The following is a 22,301-nucleotide window of genomic DNA, read 5'->3' as shown; positions in this document are numbered from 1 at the left end:
TTAAGCTGTCTGGAAAGCACACGCAGGCAGGGTTTATTCACAGAGGCTAATTTTAGCCTGAGGAAGGCAGTCTTCCCTGACTGTCTTTCTCTCTAGTAAATGGGGAAGGAGGGGTTTCTTGACAGGGTGCTTACAAAGGCACCTAAGCTGAAATATAGGAGGCTGGGAAGAAGCATATGTGGGGATAAATTTATCTCTTTGCATACTTTCTTGATTTGTGAAAGGCTGGCTCTCTTTGTATTAGGGGTTATCCTATGGGTGACTTGTGTGGGTGCATAATTTGATTCATCTGTTCTGAAAGCACAAGAGATTTGCATTCTGAAATCTCTCAGCACTCTTTAAATTACAATAGATTCTATATGAGGTTTTGTTAATATGAATGAAGCAAGGCAGGATGCAGTAATATTAAGAGGGGGGAAATAAGATGTCTGACTGACTGTTGACTAGGGACTAGTGTGTAGGCAAGCAAAGTCAGATAGAATAAGTTCTGGAACATACAGCAAAAGACAAATTGAAAAGAAATCAACCCCATCGCAGAGAACAGACGCTGTACTGGTTTGACTCAACAGAAGTAGCTGATGAAGCAATTAAGACAATTAAGATGCTCAGTAGAATACTGTTTGGGGCTCAGGAGGAGCGCTGAAGTAGTATAAATAAACAAGTCGAAGGGAGTTTCATCGAAGGGTGAAATTTTCAGAGCTGACAAAGGGGGTGGGACATAGAACATTTGAAAAAAGCAAAGATTACTCCATCAAAATGACTTGTTTCTTTCTTGACTTTTACTTTGTGTTTAAAACACTGAAGAATGCATGTGTTGTCCTGATTGCCTATAGATGAGTCATCCATCTCTTTGCCTCCGATTTGAATTGGGCTTAACCTATTTAGAGTTACTCACTGTGAGTTAAATTATGACTATGTTGTGCCCTGAATTATAGGCTGTAAATACCTGCAGTGCTGAGCTTCGGACCTCCAAATGAGCTGTGGTGCAGATGCATTTCTCACTCCCCCTGCATTCCCTTTGTTCTTCACTCAGCTGTGTTCTGATGCAGACTACGCCCCAACACTCAGTGTTGCCAGCCAGAAGGGAAAGAGAAGGCCTGATACAGCCCTATGCACATTTGCTGGGAAGGATGAATAGTGTACAAATTGTTCCTGCTTTCTGTCCTTGCTTTTTTCTGCATCACCACTAGAATCACAGTTTCAGAAGGGGAGCAGGAAGTGCCGTTTTGGTTTATATGGCTAAGAGAAGTCACAATTTAATAGTGATTATTAATACAGTTATAAAAATGGTATCTTCCTAGTGGAGCAACAGCTTTCCAGACAAAAAATCATGTCAGTAACGTATTCAGATGTTTTAAGGTGATGCCTTTAAAGCTGTGGCTTTCTCATCACGTGTAAAATTCTAATTGTTTAGCCCCTTGTGGAGAAGTGCGCAGTCCTGGATGTTGGGTTGGTCCAACGTTAAATGTAAAATGTCAGATAGTCTACAGTTACTGTATTGATATGAAGAGAGTCATACAGTGGTTCATCAGTACTTCCTACACAAGATTTCATTCTCAAAAAAAGCCTTCCATGTTTGAGAAGTCTTAGGGCAGTAATAGCATTTTCAGTCCATGTGTTTGTGCACAGAATTAATTTGAAATGACAAACCACTGTTCACTAAGTAGGATGATAAATCAAATTTAACATACTTCTGGCTTCCATCCTCCCTGGTTTGGTTGTTTATACTTACTGTGTTTTATACTTAGCCATTGGCCCTGGGAGTTCGTTTTCTCATTCTTTAGAAATATGTGTTGCTCCTAGAATCTTTTTTGTAGATCTTTACCGAAACAAAAACCTTTCTCCTCTGGGTTTTTTTCTATTTCTTTCACCAGTTTTTTTTTCAAGACTCGTAGGCCACTAGGATAGCCAGTGTTCATCCATTACTGACAAAGTAACTAGAAGCGTTTCACAAAAATGGGAGCAAGATGGAGACAGCTGTATGTTACCTAGTTTTGCAATGTCTGACTGAAATATTGTGCCCATCTTGAGTTCAGAAGTGAGCAAAGAATGGCCAATAGCTATTTCGTTCCATTGAAGAGTGGCAATTAGCAAAATTAGATGGACACGTGAAAGGTTTCTGTAATCCCTTTTTTATATTTTTACATTTTTGTGTTAAAATATATATAGGCTTTTGATATTTTCAGTTGTGCAACTTGTTTTGTCTCTTTTCTCCCTGTACCAGTGTTTTAGACACAGGAAGCCTGGAAGAAAAAGGAGAAAATAAAAAACAAACCCAGAAAAGAATGTAAATAAACTCACTGCACAGACTGTTGCTTGAATCATGATTCATTCTTTTATAAAGCTCTACAACATAAGATGCCAACAACCAGAGCACTTTTAAGTTTTGGTCAGGACTGTGTGGGTCCCACAGAGCAAGAGACTTCTCGAGAGCAAGGATTGCTTGGGACTGTGTTCCAAAGGCAGCTGTCACCTGCCTGCTCCTCAAAAAGCCCTTTCTGAAGCCCCGGCTGCTCTTCATTCATAAAAATAAGCAGCATGGCACCATGGTCATGTGTTTTCTTAATTGACAGCCTATTTAGTTCTTCATCTTAATTTGTTCTCTTCTGTGGCAATGAGAAAGTAATCTTCCACTCAGAAGAATTTGACTTCTACGAAGTTAAAAGTTTAGTAATTCCCTTTGTACAGAGGTTATACTCCTTTACAAAATTAAATGTTTAGACTTGGGAATATTGTTGCACCTCTTCTAAAGGACAGTGGAGCAAATTCTCCAATGGTCTTTTAAGGCAGCCATAGTGGCATGAAGCACTGATGTGCAAAGCTATCTGAGCTAGCTCTGTAGTGAAACTGTCCTGGTTTTTGGAAGTAAAATAGCTAAGTGTGTTGCCTAAAATTCCCTGCAAGCTTCCCATCACAACTATTTTGTGGGGTCACACTTGATATGTTAAAGTGAATCTGTTGTTTTGGATTCTGAGCTGATCCAAGTCCCTTTGCAGAATACTGTGTTGTGCCATATACGTGAGAACAGTGTACGCACAGTGTCCTCTAATGCAACTCATACCCTTGGGCTAAGCATGCAGTACAGATCACCTGATGGGAATTTGTAAAGGCCTCTGTCCTGTGATGCATGGTGCTCATCGAGGTGATCCTGCCAGCTTTTCTTTTCCAACTTGCTGTTACCAAAGAAGGCAATGTTTCAGCCAGTGGTGGTTTTCCTGCTTGCGATTCATGTAACTAAGGATATTTGTGAGAGAGAAGCTCAGCTGCTTACTGGATTTTGGAGCAGATCATTTGTTTGATCTGTAAGTCTTGACAGCTTAAATGATGTAAGTCTCCTGGGTTGAAAGCATTCACATTAGAGCTAAACAGCATTCACACTCAGTCCTTCAAGTCTGTTCCTTTGGGATGCTCCTGTGATGATCTCTGTCTTGCTGGTGTTTGGTAGCTGAAGACAGAGGTTTTAGGTGAAAGCAGAGAATTTAATAATTTGGGTGACGTAATGCATAATTTGGGTGGCATTTTAAATAGGTCAACCGATTTAATAATTTGGGTGGCATAATACAGCTGAAAGGTGTTAGTCAAAGCCTGTTTCACTTTAATTCATCTTGCAGGAATTGTTCTTGGCTGTTGTGATGAAACGTACAATGAATGAGATTTCTTTTCAATGCAGAAGAAAGGAGAAATGCACCAAGATTAGGAATTAGAGAACAGTGCAGTGGAGATGAGATTACTTTCTGTTTACTTGAGTCACTTGTATGAGTGGCTCTTCTTCCTATGGAGACCAGAGAAATCCAAGTGCTGAATCCTTCCTAGTGTGAGATAAAAAGTTGAGTTATGAGTTAATTATTGAGTTATTATTGAGTGAATGTATCTCCTGTAGCTGCAAATCCTTAGAAGTCTTTGAGTACAATGAGGAAAATTAACAGGTTATAATGGATTCATGCACTTCTCTTCTGGCTGTGTTCTTTCACGCAATAGTTAAATACATTAAATTCCAACCATGTACCATTTATTCCACTTTCTAAAAAAATCGAGTGTTGAAAATCCCATTTAGTCAGTGCTATGTAGTCAGTTTTTTCTCAGGACTTCTTCTAGGGCTTTGAGTGATTAAATGGTGCAAAATACCTTTGACAACTTGTGATTTCTGTGCACTAAGAAGTGGTAAGAGAAGGAAAAACAACCCCTGAGGGACTCTGTTTCTTTTCCTCTTGCCACATAGGAGGAATCCGTGAACAAATCGACGAGTAGCAGCAGCATCTCCCCCTCACAAATGGAAGACCCCTCTCAAGAAGGCAGCAGCAGCAGAAAGAGTGAGTTTTGATAAGAAAGCCCAGTGGCTGCTTTTAGACACTTCTGTTGTGTTCTGTTCTATGATCTTTGTCCAAGGCTTTTATGGAAGTTGAAGCTGAGTGTTGTTAATGCGATAACTCTCTAAACCTGCTGAATAGGTCAAATGCGATTCACAATTGGAAGGGATTCACCTACACTATATGTGGATTTCTTTGTGAAACAAAGTGGTTTCATACTTTAATTTGATGTGGAACTGTAGAGGAAGTTAGAAGTGAATGGGGTATGGTTTAGCTATGCTCGTCACAAAAGGATTTGTTGCTGCAGAAACACATTCTAACCTAAGACCAATTAAAACGTTTCCTGTATGACTCCGTGGCAGTGAAAGTACTTGTTTGAAAGACCCATAGCAATCACCAGTATCTCTCATAAGTACTTATTGGGAAGAGGGGCGCAGTTATTTTAGGCTTGTTTCATTTGTTTCAAAGTGTTTCACTGGAGTGATTTTGTAATGAAAGATGTAATCTGTGCATGTATTTTCTGTGCAGGATGGTGAAGTAAGTAGAATGAGCCAATACTCTGACACACCAAATTTACATACAATGGTAACTGAACAGTAGCATGCATATATTTGCTAGTTTTATGAGTATCCCTATTTTGTCAGTCTGGAAAATGTGATGAATGTGATACCTGTCTCAAAGATGCTCTGAGTATGGATATATAACTTTATCCACCAGTAATGGGAATTTTAGCAAATCAGTGGGTGGTTTAAGTACTGAGCAATGTTATCCATCTCGGAAGAAATAATTGTTTTTATACTGGTTGAATCTTTAGTTCCTCCGAAGTTCTTGCCCATATCATCTACACCGCAGCCTGAGAGACGGCAGCCACCTCAGAGAAGACATTCCATTGAAAAGGAAACACCAACCAATGTGAGACAGTTCCTACCACCTTCAAAACAGAGTTCCAGATCACTTGTAAGTGGAGTGAGTGGTAGGAGAGAGAAAAAGAGGCATGCTAAGAGTATAGTGAAAATTAAAACTTGGCTTCAGTGTGATTAGAACTTGACTCAAAGAAAACTCAATTCAGAAACAGCCCTTGGCTACTAAAGATGTTTTGAAATCAAGATCTGAACTTTGCCTCTCTAACATTTTTATCCCAACTCCCAGGTACAGGTGCCTCAGAAAACATTTGCACTTTGATTAGGACTCTGAGTAAACCACGTACCTTGATTTTATTTCAGAACATTACCAAAACAGATGAACTTCACCTTCCTGATTTTCCATTTGAACAGAGACAATTCCGAAGCGGTGCATCTATTTGGGGGCTTAGAGGATATTTTTTATTTGTTGGAAGTATTTTGGTTAATGGCTGAATGAATGGAACGGTTTCTTTTCTTCCTACCTTAAGAACTTGTGTAGTAATGTTTATACACGTGAAAGCTCTTTCAGTAATCCAAATCCAGGTTTGTCTGCATTGCTTTGTTGAAGTTACTGAGGCAAAAACCTGTATTGCTGCTTGAAAAGAAAGCACAGTACATTTATCAATTAGCTTTAATTGAGAGCTGTTTTCCAGTGGAGTATGAACAGCAAAGGTATGAAATCCTTGTTCCTTTATGCTGACATACTGATTAATGCTTTGTAATTTCACGCAGGATGTGTTCCTCGTCTCTTTTCCTACCAGCAGAGTTTCAAAGTGTGCCCCGTGAAGTGCTGGGGAAAAGAGAAATCAATAAACACATCCTAATTTTGAAAGGAAGGGAATATTCACTCACCGTGTCTTGTAGTGCAGTGGTATTAATGGGCTTTGACAAGTGTTTTTGTTGGCCCGAGAGATTGAGGCCAGGATGCAAAAGTAGATGATGAAGTTGAACAGTAACAAGAAAATAATCTCCAAATATTCCCATAAAATGCTTCCTCCCCTTCTTTTCAGAAGGTGTGCTGGATTTTCTTTATTATATCCGTCAAGATAGAATGTAGTTTCTTGTTCAAGGCGAAGGTCAGGTAGTAGCACGTTGATAAATGCACTGCACAAGTAGACTGCTTCTGCCAAAGTGCACTTGGAGCAGAACATACTGCACAAAAAAAAAAGCTGGAGGGTTCCTTCAGCATGCATTTGAAGACACTGTCATATAAAATGGACTGTCCTGTCATTGTCTGCTGCACTCAGTATACGTGGAAGCACAAGCTTTATTTTTTTTCATAGGCCTAGAGTCATTCAAACACATTGATAGGGGGAGGGAAAGGAGAATGTGTTATATGTTGTACTGAGGCATTTGGTCCATCCTAGTTTTAGTGTATCTAAATATGTTGCATCATAAAACTGATCTGATATCGTGTATATGAGGGGATCTTACAGCTTAAACATTTTAAATAGGTCAACCAATTTCTTAACAGGACCTTTTGACCACATATGTATTTTCCTTCCGTCAGTCTGTTCACTGACATATGCCTGGAGAGATATGTATAAACTAAAACCATTGCAGAAAAACTAACTCAATTATTCCGCTCCCCCATAAAATTACTAAAGGAAAAGGGAGAAAAAGACATTAGGTAAGTCAGGCTAATGTGGGAGCACATGGGAAAGGTTTTACTGTTTTCTTTCATGCTTGGGGGCTTTGGAGTTTGTTTATTTGGTTTTTAATCTTCAGAGCACCGTCACCTCACTTGGTTTTGGCTATGAAGTGAGAAAGAAGGAAAATCAGTACTAAAAATGATGTTCGGTTAATAAGAACCTATTTTATTTGATGCCTAGAGAGCTAATTCTTTAACTTGGCAGTAGTGCCCTCTAGGGTGTGACAGGCAACTCGCACAGTAGTTCTGTTTTTAGTTTTGGTAAATAGGTTTTGATATGCTGGCACTGGCCCAGTTCCACGCTTTGCCTTCCTGCAAATCTTTCCTTCCCTGGAGAGGTGCCAGCTTCTTTCTGTGGCTGTGCTGGATGCATATGTAACATTGCTGTTCCTGGAGCGAACGCTTTAATAAGTGTAGAGTATTATTTACTTTTTATTTGACTTCACACTTCTTCATCCCTTCCTCCAGGACTGATGGAGTTTCATTTCTTATCACCTGCTCCTGTGACCGCAGTTTCCTTCCAAGGTGAAAGAGACCTCGTCAATAAAAAGCCCTCAATGCCAGTGAAAACAGGCAGGGGTTTGCTGCAGTCTCTTAGCAGGATTAGCAAGAAACTGGTCTGCCTTGCATACTAACGACGGTTTTGTGAACTGGCATCTTATCAGAGTTAGACCTAAGTAGGTGGGGAGGGGAAACAAATTGGGGAAAGTGCCAAGGATAGTCCTTTTCATATGTCACCCAGCAGCGCTACGTGGAAAGGCAGGGCAGCTCAGTGATTTGTGGGGGGTCAGCCCTGGTGATGCGTGTTCTGTAGTGAGCTCGCTTGGTGCTTAATCAGTGAGTTGAAGCCAGTCTCCTGAGATGTACGTATGGATGCCTTTGTAGTCTGTTTGCTTTTTTAATTGTTATTAATATTACTATAATTTCTTTTCATGACCCAGAGGACCAAAGCTAATGGTTTCATGTATACACAGCATTCGCTTCTCTGCTTCCTATCTATTGTTCAGGTTCCTAGGATAACCAGTTTATTTCCAAGGATGACTTTCAGACCACTTTTTTCAACTATGCAAACAGCTTCTCTGCTCAGCTCTCATCCCGTTGAAGCAGCCATGTGTGGGGTGGCAGGGGCTATGTACTGTCTCTGTGAGAGAGCTTTTGCCAGCAGGTGGAAACCCGCAAAGGTTTGCCTCTTTTTGCTGGCTTTGGAAATCACCTGCACCAGCATGTTCCCTCCTAGGGAGCACTTCCTAAGCTACGGCAAGAATTAAAGCTTAGGCTGGGACATGGCACCTGATTGACATTGATTTCAATGTGTGTAGGATATTTGTGTGTCTTCAATCACCTCACGGGGGGAATAAATCAGTTCTGAAAGGACAGCAAACTAAAAATGCAACATCACAAGATAATCAAGGGGACAGACCTTAAATGTTACAGCATATGAAGATCCTGCAGCAAAAATCCGTCAAAACTAGTGTAATCCTTGGACTGTGTTCAAAAGAATAAGATTTTATGTTTGTACCATGATACGCTATGTAGAATGGAAGGGCATTTGCAATCTGTTTTACTTAAAAACTTACATATGGGTTTGGTCCTCAGCACACTTACGTATCAGAGCTTGCAGAATAACTCGTAGCTATGTACCAGGGAAGGCAAATCCACTGAAAAGAAAAACTAGTTAATTTACCCCTATATAGAATTGAACATGAATAATTTAATTTTTTCCCACTTTTTCTTGTCCCAACCAATGAGCAAAAGTGTGAAACCTATTGCAGGAGGGCTTATAGTTGAGCTATCCAGCTGACTTCTTAGAAACTTCTAGTCTGCAAAAGCAACTAGAGTTTAGAGTGCTTGACTAATTGTGAATTGCAGAATTTAGAGACCAATCTGGCACTTATTCATATTACAGTTTACTAGGACAGCTTGTTTGAATGCCTAGTGACGTCCTTTAATGAGAAGTTTTACAAGGAATATATTACGGTAAAACTGTGTTAGTCATAAGGATCTATTACGCGTGTGTATGCTGAGAATGACCTACAAAGCACTTTATTTCACATTATGGAGATTATAATAGATATAATTCATACTACCTGCTTTTGCTGAGTTTAAAAAGAGTTACACATACACACCTTAAGCTATTACAGTGTATGTAATAAGATTGCGCAGTCAAAATGTTAAGCCAGTTCTCATGAGGATCATGGAAACTTCCATTCAAATTAGTATTTTTAAGTAAGATTCTCCCCTTTTAAAAGTAAGAATACTGACTTGTCTTTATTGTTAAAATGAGTATTTAGTACAATCTCAGAAAGACCATTCAAACTACATTTTGCCTTTAGTATGTTGTGTTGTATGCAAGAGTTGCAGAGAGCTGAAGTGCTCTCACTTAGCGCTGCCTAACTTAGGTGCAGATTATTGTTGGGAGTTTGAGCAATAACTCCAAAGCATCATTGTTTAATGAAGTCTAGTCAGAGTTTAGCATAATTTTAATTAATTTCAATGCCTTAGAGCTAGTGTTGAAACAAAAGATTTTCTCGTGTACTTATTTCTATTCCAAAAAGGAGAAAATCAAGCAGTTTACTGAGATCGGCATAATATTTATCTTTCATTTAATGTTGCATTAACATTTGTTGTCCTTGTGTAACCTCTGGAATTAAAACATTAGCATTTAAACATGTGAACATTTTCTATGTTTCCCCTGTTGCCTGCTAGCTGTTTCTATTTGCTTTAGTGATAATGATTTTCGATTGGTACAACGACAGGCCCACACTATTCCCCTAGTACCTGCTCAGCACCTATAGCAGATCTGCAGACTTTCTTCAAAGGAGCAATATTCCCTGATGTCATCGTTCTGTAAATTAAAGGAATGGGCATTCGTGAGGGGGAAGGAAGAGCTTCAAGTAAGAAATGTGTTTCTAGAGGACTTAAAGCTCTGATTGATTACAAGCATTCAGTCAGCCTCATTCACCTTGGACAGTTGCGCTCAGTCTCCCACGATGCAGAATTAAGGGTTTTTTTGCTGGCATTGTGCACATCACGCTTTCCCACCCACTTCCTCTCCCGTCTCGCCGCAGCCTTGAGCCATGCCTTCTCCATAGCGAGTCAGTTGCTATGGGGAGAACCCAGAATGAAGGGCTGAGAGCTGCTGGTTAGCTGTAAAGTTGCTCATAAGGAACAGAAGTTATTTTGTTTGGGCTGTGCAGTTTTGCACCTCAGAGCAAATTGCTATTGCTTTTGATGTAGTTTGTTCTCTCCAGAAAACCAGTGATTCTATACCCCAAAGATTTAGCTGGCAAATCTAACGAAGTTAACTTAATTCTAGTCTTTTGTGGGGTACCTTAAACAGAGTGAAGTTTCTTTGTGTTCCCTTTCTAGATAGGTAAGACAACAGTTTTTAAAAATGTGGTGGTTCCTAAATGCTAATGTTTGCCAGGTCTGCAATGTAGAAAGATTTTCTGTTTAATCTAATGGAAAGACAGAACACACCTCTGAGAACGTGGAAACAGAGCATTTCGCTACTAATCCGATTCATCACTTCAATTTGTAAACGAGATCTCCGAACTGTCAGCCATGTCTTTGTATTTGCAGGAGCAATTTCCTTCATTTATTCAGAGAGCATTACATGTCATTGTCATTACCGCACAGTAGCCCCCCTGGGCTGACTGAAAAGGTTCGCTAAGCATAAAGCGATGTGAGTTCCCACAGAGGTTTCTGTCTTTCTGTTGGAAATGTATAATCAACTACAGGGCTGGATTACAAATTGGGTTGGTGCTTTTTATTCTCTGGTACCGAATTCAGGAGTTCTCTGCTCAATATTCTGCTTAACGCTGTAATACAGAACAGACACAAGATTTTGTAAGTGGGAAGTTTTGTTGTTAGTCTCTATTTGAGTCTCTGCCATTAATAATGCAACACTGGGCAATCAGTTCTTCTGCTTTATATTTGAAGATAATTCTATAAAGCTTAAATTGCTGCTGTTAATTCCCTGGGGCGGAAAGAACTTTTCTGCCTGAACTGCCATAACTTTTTGTGGTCTTGGTGGGATTCTGATCATGTGAGCACCAAGATGTGGTACCACTGAATAAAAATTTCAGCTAGAACGGGCTACTAACAACTTCCCTTGGCCACTCTGGGCACCACAAAGTCTCAGAAAACTTACGTGTCTTCAAACAATACGTGTAACAGTAACACAGTCTGCCAAATTACCTTTTCAAATTGCAAACCCAAATGTTGATTGGTTTGAAACAAAGCCTTGTAATAAAGGAGAAGGAGTCAAGTGGTTTGAGGAGGAAAAATGAAGAAAACTGTCGTTGTTGTGAAGGCTGAACATCAGACCATTTAGGTCACACTTGGGCAGTCTCCAACAGTTTGAAACTCATGTGATGCCCATGAATGAGCCAGTGCTATTCCAGTTCGAAGGGAGAAACCCTCTGTTTCTGGAGTAAACTAACCAGGTGGCTGGTTGTCTAGGTTGAAGTCTGGAAGAAACCATTTGGCTTTGAAATAATACAGATTTTTTGGCTTCCAGGAGGAGTTCTGTTACCCAGTGGAATGTCTGGCTCTGACGGTAGAGGAGGTCATGCACATCCGTCAGGTGCTGGTGAAGGCAGAGCTGGAAAAGTACCAGCAATATAAAGATGTCTACACTGCTCTCAAGAAAGGAAAGGTAGGGCAGGATCTGTGGAGGCTCCGAAGCTTATTGAGGGAGGTTGGTTGCACAAGCCTCACATTTACACATTTGTTTCTTACCTAGTAGTGGAATAAAAGAAGGAATACCTACCAGAATTCCCCTAAATGTCCAATGTATGGGCCAGCTGGCTTGAATTTTATGCAGAAACATGAAAACTTTTCATGGAAATGCCTTATTTGTTTAGATTGTCTACTAAAATGCAGTAGCATTTGCAGTTACCACAGCGTGTCTGTCTGTGTATGTTTGTCACCGTGCCTTCTGCAGTTCTTCTATTCCACAAAACAGAATAACAGCTGGCAGTTGGAAATCAAAGTGGGTTTTTCATATGAATTATCGGTATCAAGCAAAGATATATTTATATACCTTACATATAATATTATATAATATAAATAATATATAAAGCTTAGCAATGAGCTTGTGTCAAATCTCATTGTAAGTTGATGCTTTAATTAATTTACCCCACTATTAAAATTGTTCGCTTTTATTTCTAAACAAATTTATTTAGCCTCACCTGAGTTTTTGGATCTCAGTCTGTCATAGAATCATAGAATAGTTTGGGTTGGAAGGGACCTTAGAGATCGTCTGGTTCCAACCCACCTGCCCTGGGCAGGGACATGTCCCGCTAGATCATGCTGCCCAAGGCTCCATCCAACCTGGCCTTGAACACCTCCAGGGATGGAGCATCCACAGCTTCCCTGGGCAACCTGTACCAGTGCCTCACCACTCTCATTGTGAAGAAATTCCTCCTTATGTCTAGTCTAAATCTGCCCCTCTCCAGTTTATATCCATCCAGTTTATAGTCATCTTTTGTTCAAGTGCAAAACTTTTCATTGTTCAGTGCCTTTCCTTTTTAGAAATGTTCTTCAGCTGTAATCCTTACCTCCTTTGAATAAACTGAATGGGTGGGGTTTATTATCCCACTATAAAGCAGATTTTCCTCAAGTACGATTGCTATAATAGCTCTTCCATGCACCTCCTCTAGTTTTCAGGAACATAGGATTGAAAGAAAATTATCAAATGTTATTACAGGCAAAAGCCTTGTGTCCCGGAGCCTGACCCAAATGGTTAGAAACAATTTCCAGCATAATGTGTTCGTGACTGAATTTATGTTCCTTTAGTCTTGTGTTCTTCAGTCAAAATTACCCTTCCTCACTGCTGCTACTCTTACTTTCCCCTCGCTTTTTTTGTAGTAATGATATAAACATTAGTAAGGGAAGAGTAAACATAATTTAATAATTAATTGGAAAGTATTTAATTTAGGTAGAAAATTAAAGTAGTATTTCTAGATCTATGAAGGTATGATTCTAGACCGTTCTTTTCAGTATCACCTGGACCCCAGAACTGCAGCTGTGGTCCCACTGGCAGCAACTGATAGATGAAGTCATTATTGTGCAGGACTTGGCCTAACATTGTGGACCACTCTGTTCTTCTTTTAGCTCTGCTTTTGCTGTCGAACAAGAAGGTTTTCTTTCTTTACCTGGTCTTACACTTGTCAGTTCTGCAAGAGGTAAGTATTTCATATCTGTTAATAAATGAATACTGTGTCAGAGGGATAAATGCTGATTTATACATTAGAAATGCCTAAGTGTTTTCCATGCGTAATGTTGATTGTTCTTATTTCTGTAACAGTCAATGTTAAAAAAAAATGTTATGCAAAAACAGTCCCTTCCTAAGTGACAAATTTGATTCCTTGGACTGAAACTCTTGGCTAAAAATGAGAGAAACACTCATTTGTTCCTTTATGCTTATGAGAGTGTGAGATGGAATTTATTCAGACTCTCCAATCAGTAGTTCCATAATCTCTGTTGTTGGGGGAAACATTTCAAGGCAATTTACCTTTTTTTTATTATTTGTGGAGTATTCGTGGGAGAGAAAGGAAAAGGGATAATTTGGATGCAAAATGAAGAATTTTACATTGAACAGTGAGATGATAAATCTGGAGATCTATGGAATCACTGACTGACTTCCCAAATGAGGCTTCCTTAGAGGAAAAACAGATATTCCTTTTGGATTTCTATTTTTTAAATTTAGCTGTAGTTATAGACTCATAGAATAGTTTAAGTTGGAAGGGACCTTAAAGATCATCCAGTTCCAACCCCCCTGCCATGGGCAGGGACTCGTCCCACCAGACCAGGCTGCCCAAGGCCCCATCCAACCTGGCCTTGGACACCTCCAGGGATGGGGCAGCCACAGCTTCCCTGGGCAACCTGTGCCAGTGCCTCACCACCCTCATAGTGAAGAAATTCTTCCTTATATTTAGTCCAAATCTGCCCCTCTCCAGTTTATACCCATTGCCCCTAATCCTAACACTAGAAACTTTTGTAAACAGTCCCTCCACAGCTTTCTTGTCGGCCCCCTTCAGGTGCTGGTTCTTATTTAGCATTTCTCCTTGCTTTTGGCTTCATGTTCTGATTGAAATTATTGCATTGAAGAAGCTTTAAAAGTAAAAATGTTTGTTTAAGGGGAGGATGGGGGATGATTCAAACTCCTGAGAACATTTATCTTCATGTAAATGTAATTTTTCCTAATGAAATGATTGATGCTCTTGCTTTCTCACACAGGCCTGTATGCTCACAGTGTTGCAAAAAAGTAAGTAAGTGAACTTAGGGTTAGAGCCGTGTTAAAAAGCTGTGATCCTTGTAGTGAGACTGCATGTTCCTTCTGCTATTCGCAACAGATGCGGTTGCCATCAAAGCCATATTCTACTCTCCCCATCTTCTCACTGGGACCTTCAACCTTGCAAAGAGGAGAGAGCTTTATGAGGCCAGAGAAACCCTCTACGAGTCACCACCGATCGCTGCGGAGCATGTCCAGGTGAGGAACAACCCTAGCTCTCACCTATTGGAAATGCTTCCTAACTGTTTCATGCTGAGTAATCAAATCTTCAAGAAGATGCCGCCTACCTGTTTTGTAGCTGTCAATGTTTCTAATTGTAGAACTATGGAATCATAGAATACTTTGGGTTGGAAGGGACCTTAAAGAGCATTCAGTTCCAACCCCCTGCCATGGGCAGGGACACCTCCCACCGGACCAGGCTGCCCAAGTTCCCATCCAACCTGGCCTTGAACACCTCCAGGGATGAGGCATCCACAGCTTCCCTGGGCAACCTGTGCGAGTGCCTCACCACCCTAGTAGTGAAGAAATTCCTTCTTATGTCTAATATAAATCTTCCCCTCTCCAGTTTATACCCATTGCCCTTAGTCCTATCACTACAAGCCTTTGTGAACAGTCCCTCCCAGCTAATGGTCGTAGTAACTTTTCTGTAGCCTGAAAACCCGTGTTTCTTCTGCTCGTTGCTTTGATTTACGGAAACAGCAAAACTAACAGCATGTCTTAAACCTTCTTCACTTTACAGGTGAAAAATAATATGACTCTGAGACAGCTGTATTTCTGTAGCACCTCTGCAAAAATATCCTTGCCTTGTCTTTTTCTGGTGTGAATAGACCCTACAGAGAGAAAACTTGCAGGCTAGACTCACTCACTAAATGGGAATTCAGTAATGTCTTACACAGATTTATCCTTTCTTTCCTAGTTTTTCTAATTCTAATTACCACTATTTGATGTTTTCAAGTTATCTACTGGTTTGATATCTTATATGCAGATGGTTGTCAAAACCAATCTGAGAAATTAAAAATGAAAGAAATGCTCCTTTTTGAGGTCATCGACAGTGTAAACACCCTGCATAAATCACTAGTGCTACAATGCTGTGTAGCCAAACACATCATCTCTTTGTAGTTACTAGTAAGGTGGTTTTTGTGAAGGTAAACAGTACACATGCCCTTAGTTCGTGACGCTGCAGTCTTGCAAAGCTGTCCTCTCCAGTGTTGGGTCTCCTGGTGTCATTTTTGAGACAGGAGAAAGGAATATTTGAATGTAGACCATTCTGATGCAATATTTCCAGAAATTGTCCCTTGGGGACCACTGTCATGCTGTTAAATAATGTGACAGGTCCTGTTCTTCTGCCTTTCAGGTTGACTTCAAGGTCCAAATCTGTGGACAAGTCACATGAGGAGTTTCCCAAAGAGTTAATGGAGGACTGGAGCACAATGGAGGTGTGCGTGGACTGTAAGAAGTTTATTTCGGAAATCATCAATTCAAGCCGGCGCAGCCTATCTCTGGCCAACAAGCGAGCCAGATTAAAAAGGAAAACACAGTCCTTCTACATGTCGTCCCCGGGAACCTCTGAATACTGCCCCTCTGAAAGGACTATCAATGAGATCTGAGCCTTGTGCCTTTTTCTTTGCTTTTGTCTTCATGAGGTCATCATCCATGAGCAAGGTCACTGAAACTGGATTACCATTCCGTTGCTTCGTTTCACTTGACTGGCTTGAATTTGCATTAGGTCACAGGATTTCCTACTCCAACAGTTCCCAGAGACGCAGAACGCTGTGCAGAATGATACACAACGGGTCAGCTGCTTGCACTGGAAGAATATCAATAGTTTGAAATCGTTGCCTCTTTTGTATGCGTGCGATGAAACTAGAAAGCCTTTTCTTGCTTTCAGTCTTTTTTTTAACCATGCTTTTAATCATTTTTTCAGGAGATGAGCTGAAAACAGATGCTCAGTGGAGAACCAAATCTAACCAGGTGTCAGTGTTAGCACAGTAGCAAACACTAAATCACTTTGGTGTTGCCACCCTAGTAATGCTTAAGTCCTATTTTAAACAGCAAGGGGTCGTATCGCACACCAGCCACCGAGTGTGAGCGACCGTGGTCAAAACCTTCTTTCTTTGAACTGTTTCAGTTGCTCTGAGATCAGGGTTCAGCACAGGACTACTACAGTGTTTGCATCCTAGGGCAAAATACGCGACGAAGCCGTACGCCCGCGTGGTTGGCCATTCCCCTGAGCTGCTCTACTTTTCAAGCCTTAGTGTATTTCTAAGTGAGCAGGTTTTAGTAGTTTACTTCTTGTCTTGAATGTATGATGACGACTACTGGTAGCAGTGGCTTTTAGTAGTAGACAGAGTTGTACAGTTTATGGGGACGATGGGAAATAAGGGAGGCTTCTCATTTTAATGGAATACCTGTAAAGTTGTTCTTATGGTTACTCAGAGGAAGCGGTCGGTAAGGTGTACATTTGTATTATAACAGAGCACACAAATACTGCTATAGGTGTGTCTGACAGCATATCCGCTCATAACCCCATTTTTTCTGGGGTTTATAACTTGGCTGTAAAAATTCTGTGTTCTGCTGAAATTTGGGACAGGGCTGTCTCAGATTGGGAGCAATCTCTCTCTTCTTTTTTTTCTTTGACCTTTTTTCGTTCTTTTTCCCTTTTTAATTTGCCTACGAAAGAGTGCTAGGCTGGTGGTTTAGACTTCCTGACAATGTTACAATGTTAACTGACATCTCATGCTTTTTTTTTTTTTTTTGCACTTTTTTTTTTTATTTAAAATTCTTTTTTTTTTAAATTCAGGCACTAGCAGAGCTTAGTCAATAATTTAGGGCCAGATCATTTTGGTATTTAAAACCAAGCTAGCATAGCCAAGTTATTAATACTTGAAAATCAACTACTGTAACTTTTTCATAAATTTTTTAATACCCTGAGGCATATTTAATATCTATATAGCGGTGTATTATAGAGTGACATAGCAGAGAAGTTTCAGATCTATTTATTAACATTTCTATACTTCGGATTAATGAGAGATACCTCAGAACTGCTCCAAAGTAGCTGGGACTGGATTTCCATAGCATGATTTTAAAGGTGTATTAATCCAAACAAGATTTTTCCATCCAAATCTCATGCATCGAAAAGCCCAAGAGGAGGCAGACTGCCCCGCCAGCCCTGGGGAGGCACGATGCGGAGGCCGGGGAGCTCCAGGAGCTGTTGGCTCCCATGCAGTAGTTGGGCTCCAGTCTCAGTGTGGGCTGCCTGGTGCTGCCCAGGGCAACAAGACTTCCCCTTCAAAAGTTGATTTGCATGTTACGTTGCAGCCTTTGAAGCAGCCGCTCATATCATGTCTTTTAACTTGATTTGAAAAGCACATTGCAAAAGTCTCCTTAAACCTTCCCAGGGACTTATCTGTCCTTATTTTTTTAAACAACCCCTTGGGAAATGAGAATTTTTACGTATGCAGGGCTTATTGAAGGTTTTAATTGTTTTTAGACCAATATGAACAAACAGGAAAAGCCAGGCTCAAGGCTCACTCTTTGCTGTCCTGTGCGAGGTCAGTTGCCACAGCCCTCTCCTTGGGGGTAGCTCTGGAAAAATGTCTTGCACCTGGAGTACTGGCATGCGATAAGGCTGTAGGATTGCAGGGGGTAAGCAGCACAGACAGCCTGATTTGAAAGCTCTGCTGTTGCTGGAAGGATCGCCTGATCTCAGTCACATCAGCATTTTTTCTTGTTTCTGTGCCAAAGCCAGGCCGTGTGTTTGCTGCACAGCACATTGGGAAAGCTAGATGGAAAGGAAAGCAGGAAATCTCACTTGGCATCTCCCCTGTTGTTGTTCTTACCATTTTCTTCTGGAAGCACCCCAGCCCCACATTACAATCGCTCTGATCCTCTGCTTGTAGTCCTCTTTCCTGGCATCCTTAAGCCACTGAGGTGCAGGGGATGCGGCACATTTTTTTTTCCCCTTCAGAGGGATGTAGGACACTGCGGAGCAGGCAGGATTGAGGGCTAGGTAAACCCTGAGTGTGCAAAAGGAAATGTGTCCCTCATGGCACACCTGCGCCATCCACAAGCTCTGTTCTCTGTCTGCCTCCGCAGTGTCCAGGGGGAATCTGGGCAAGTGGCAGAGCCTCAGGATCCAGTGCCCTCCGGGGATGTCCAGCAGCTTTTGGCTCAGGCCAGGCTGTGCTGTGCAGGGCACGAACACCAAACATCACCACAGTGGTTGTACAGACCGCTTTGTGCTGCTTGTGCAGAGCTGCTGTGGGGCAGGGCTTGGATTGCTCCCTTTTTCCTTGGAAAAAGCTCTCCGGGTTGCTGACACATGTGGCAAGCACCAGAAAATGTGGTGTGGAGGGCTGCCTCCCTCCTTCCACCCCTTCCTCTCTGCCACAGTTGCTCCGCATTATCCTGGCATTTCATTCCACAAAAGCAGCGGGGTTGGTTTGTCACGCAAAGCCTGGAGGAGCTCTGTCTGTTGCTTGGATCTCTGCGGAGCGGTCTATTTTTAGCTTTCCATCTCGCTGCTTGTGCTAGCATCCCAAATCCTGTGCAGCCATTTGCCTGCGTACCCCGCGGTGCTGCCCACCATGTCCTACTTACGGGCTGAACTTCCCATCAGCACCCAAGGATGAAATCAGAAGCTTGTAAATACGTGTAATATATTTATTAATATATAGGAAGTCTCCCCCCAGTCATGCCGTGGGAATTGCCTTTCCCATGATGTTTTAAGAAGGAAATGAGTCTTATTTATGTGTGTGTTGGCTGTTATGTTTATTAGAGTTAATGCTTTCAGCCCCCTAATGCATTTGCACTCCATGGGCATTTTAGAGTGAATCCCTGCTGGAAAGAACGTGGGATTGGCACGGAGAGCTCCCGTCAGTGAATTTTTAAAACCTTTTAATTATTTTGAGCATTATTAATATGCCCAAGGTCTGTTCAAATAAATCATAGGAGACCCAAGGAGTTAAAAACCCCGCTGGTCTTGTTTTCTATGTGAACCTGGTTGTGGAGAATTCCAAGCCAGCTCTGCCTCACGGTGGTGGTGGAGGAAGCGAGCAGGCTTCTCTCTCAAACCTGATTTTTCAAGTATTCATGGTGACAATAACGCTTTGGGGGGTTCTTCCCTTTCCTTGTTACTTCCTTTACACAGATAAGGGTGTTACCTGGCAAAAATAAAATGCCTTTCCCTTACAGCCCTTATCTGTGTTAATTATTCACATGGAATTAGATGTAAAGGTTCTCTCTCTCCTTTTTCTTTTCCATGCTTTTATAGTTTTGCAAGATCAGTCAGGCGTTTCTTTTGGCAAAGAATTGTTAATGGAAGTGATTGAATAACAGCTGAACAGTGGCTGGGCTGCGTGGAGGTTCGAAGTACTCTTAGAATAGCAATAAAACTGCTTGTGTAACCCCAGCAATGCGATGAGCACGTAGTGATCATGGACAGCCAACTCCCTCTGTTGCCAGCGTGCCGCTACTTCCAGCACCACTGGTCTGTAGCTGAGGCGCGTACATCCTGCATGCAGTACAGGCTTTGGGAAATCTCCATCCCTCACCTTTGGGAGGAAAATGCAGGCAATCTTTTGGAGAGGTTTTTTGATTTGATTGTTTTTCATTTTTAAACCAGAAATTGAGAGAACTTTTTTATCACAACTATGACGTTGTTCTCTCTCCTCTTTCAAGCTCCCTTTCCTCCCCAGGAATGTTCAGCATTGGCTTCCATGTGCCAAGTTACTGGCTGCACGCTGTATAGGTTAAAACTAATTTAAAAGCTCCAACTTTAGACTCTTGGCTGCTACCTTCATGCTTTACCTCATCCAGCAGCTCTGCACATCCTTTAGGAATGTCTCTCTTAGGAGCTCAGTCTCATCTGTGCAACAGTGACACCACACAGGCAGAGGGAAAGGTGCTGTGACTGTACGCTCCGGTGCTACAGAATATGGATTATGTTACTGTTACCATAAACTTTTATAGTATTTCCATGTTAATAACTTGGAGCTGTTCTGGTTTATTTCTTCTTTTGTATGTCTGTATCTTAAGGTCAATCTCAAAATGTGTGTGACTATTGATTCGAGCTATAAAGATCTGGTTTGTTGTTTCTGTCTGATTTTTACTACTGAGTTTCAATTTTTTGGGGTCCCAGAAGTAACTGTTCACCAGAATTTCCTGGTGGGAGAACCACCGGAGAGGGGCACTAGCTCGGTCCAGTGTGACGCACAAAGACACAAGCTCGTGTGTCAGGAAACGGGCTCTAAGGTCAGGAATGCTGTCCTCACAGCAGCTCGATTGAGTCCAGCACCGCAGCCCCCTTCTCCTGGGAGAGCTGGTGCCAGCTGCCGTGTAGAGGGGTGGGTGCTGAGCAGGACACAGGCTCCGGCAGCCCAGAGCCGAGGGAGACCATGGCCCTCTCTGCGTTTTCAGCTTGACATTGAAAAATCTCAGAGGTGCTCGTGTTGCTCGGTTTACCGGCACAAACTGTAAGCCTTCCAGTGCCCTAGTGTCCTCGTCTGCAAAAACAGGGACTACAAAGCAGTTACAACTCTTTAAAGAATTTTGAGAGCTGCCAATAAAGGGATGAGAGCTGAGGGTTGGAGCCAATAGCATCCTGCACCGCAGCCTTCCCTCAGCTTTTGGTACTTGAAAGCAATTCACACCACTTCCAGTTGTGCTGAATTCCAGATTGCTGCAATTTTACAACACTTTGACGAGCAAAGATTTGTGAATGAATTTTGCCATGGTCAGTCGCACTCAAGGAACCTCATAGGGCTTATCAGGAGACGGAGTCAAATAGTTATCAAACAGACATAGAGAATCTTACGTAGTGGCAGCTTTGGTTGTATATTGGCACCACTCTGCAATTCAGTAACTTCTCTGTTTCTCCTCTGGTCACGCAGTTGTTGCGGTGGCAATGCCAGGCTGAACCAAGCATCGGGTACGCAGGTAGCCTGGGCTCTGTGTCCTGAAATAATGACAGAAGCCACCACAGCTGGTGAAGTGCATTGAGATGCGTTTTGTAGGACAGTTCTAGAGAAAGACTATTTGGAATAGACCATGTTGTAGCTAATAAAAAAAAAAAAAAGCATTTTTTCAGCCAGTAGTCTTCAGAGAGCCAAGCTACTTATATAGCTGGAAAAGACCTGCTTGATTATTAACCCATTTAAAGAACCCTGCAAGTGCAAAAAGGCGAGCATCCAGTACGAAAAAACACATTCCTGGTGCCTCCTGTGCAGTTGTAGCATTTCCATTAAGCTATAGGTCCTCCCTGCAGTTCTCTAACCAGTCAGGTCAGTGCTTTATAGTGGGAGCCAGGGCATCCTGCAGGCCAAACACTGCAGTGTGTGATTGTTCAATTGGCTTTTGGGGTTGCTAAATCTACAATTAAAGGACACAGGCATGAGTTGATGCAATGTCTGCAGCAGGTTGGCTTCCAGTGTGGTGGAAATAAGCACCAGTTAAGCTGACATATATGCAGAGAGAGAGATGCTGCACTCCCACAGCCCAGCTACAGGGCAGGCAGTGGCCAAGGCCCAGCTTTGGCTTAGAAAGTTAAGATGGGAACGTTTCTATTGGAAAGGCTGGTGGTTCCATTACCCATGAATAAGAAAGCAAACCGAAGACACGAGGACTGTATTTGAGCTGTATGTCTGTTAAAGCTGGCCCCCCCCTCCCCAACTCCCTCCTTAATAAAGGGAAAAAAGAAAACTCCAAACAGGAGATGCACTTTTTGGACATTAACAGGCCCAAAGCACAAACTCTTCCCCTTTGAACTTCTGCTTCTGTGCTGTCACTGCGCATGTTCCATCTGTGCAGCTTCAGGTACACCCAGGGCATCAGCTCTAACAGAGAAAGGCAATAGAATTATCTTCTGCTTTGTTTCCATGTTATGTGGTACTGAAATGCAATTTCTTGTTTATGCGTTACTAATAAAAAGTTCTTTAAAATGACATTGCCTGGCTCTCGCTTTCTTCAGCTCCCTGTAGAGATGGCGAGCATCATTTCTTATGCAGCACAGCTGGAAAGGGCGTGTTCCACACTTGTTTGGTCAGTGAGGGCCCTGCACCTGAACCGCTGCAGATTTTAAGTAGGCCAGTTAGAAACAAAATTATAGCTGAGTAAACGGGGAAGCACTGTACCATCAGGGCCCC

General features: G+C 41.8%; 1 protein-coding gene across 4 annotated transcripts in view; it reads left to right on the top strand.

The window, feature by feature from the left end:
• Positions 1 to 22,091, top strand: part of SPIRE1 (spire type actin nucleation factor 1) — a 136,306-nt gene extending 114,215 nt beyond the window's left edge. For 2 of the 4 annotated variants that reach the window (XM_054057489.1, XM_054057490.1), the window contains 8 exons: positions 4,220 to 4,310; positions 5,122 to 5,264; positions 7,868 to 8,041; positions 11,383 to 11,520; positions 12,981 to 13,051; positions 14,106 to 14,133; positions 14,222 to 14,358; positions 15,515 to 22,091. In XM_054057489.1, the coding sequence (XP_053913464.1) occupies positions 4,220 to 4,310; positions 5,122 to 5,264; positions 7,868 to 8,041; positions 11,383 to 11,520; positions 12,981 to 13,051; positions 14,106 to 14,133; positions 14,222 to 14,358; positions 15,515 to 15,767 (1,035 nt within the window). In that variant the 3' untranslated portion in view covers positions 15,768 to 22,091. The remainder of the gene's footprint in view (positions 1 to 4,219; positions 4,311 to 5,121; positions 5,265 to 7,867; positions 8,042 to 11,382; positions 11,521 to 12,980; positions 13,052 to 14,105; positions 14,134 to 14,221; positions 14,359 to 15,514) is intronic. The other 2 variants (XM_054057491.1, XM_054057492.1) reach the window with 1 other exon arrangement.
• The last annotated feature ends 210 nt before the right edge of the window (positions 22,092 to 22,301 follow it).

This window comes from Cuculus canorus, chromosome 2 (genome assembly GCF_017976375.1).
Source record: "Cuculus canorus isolate bCucCan1 chromosome 2, bCucCan1.pri, whole genome shotgun sequence".
Classification (NCBI taxonomy): Eukaryota; Metazoa; Chordata; class Aves; order Cuculiformes; family Cuculidae; genus Cuculus; species Cuculus canorus.
The sequence above is the reverse complement of the archived record's forward strand: the minus strand, read 5'-3'. Positions and strand labels throughout refer to the sequence as shown.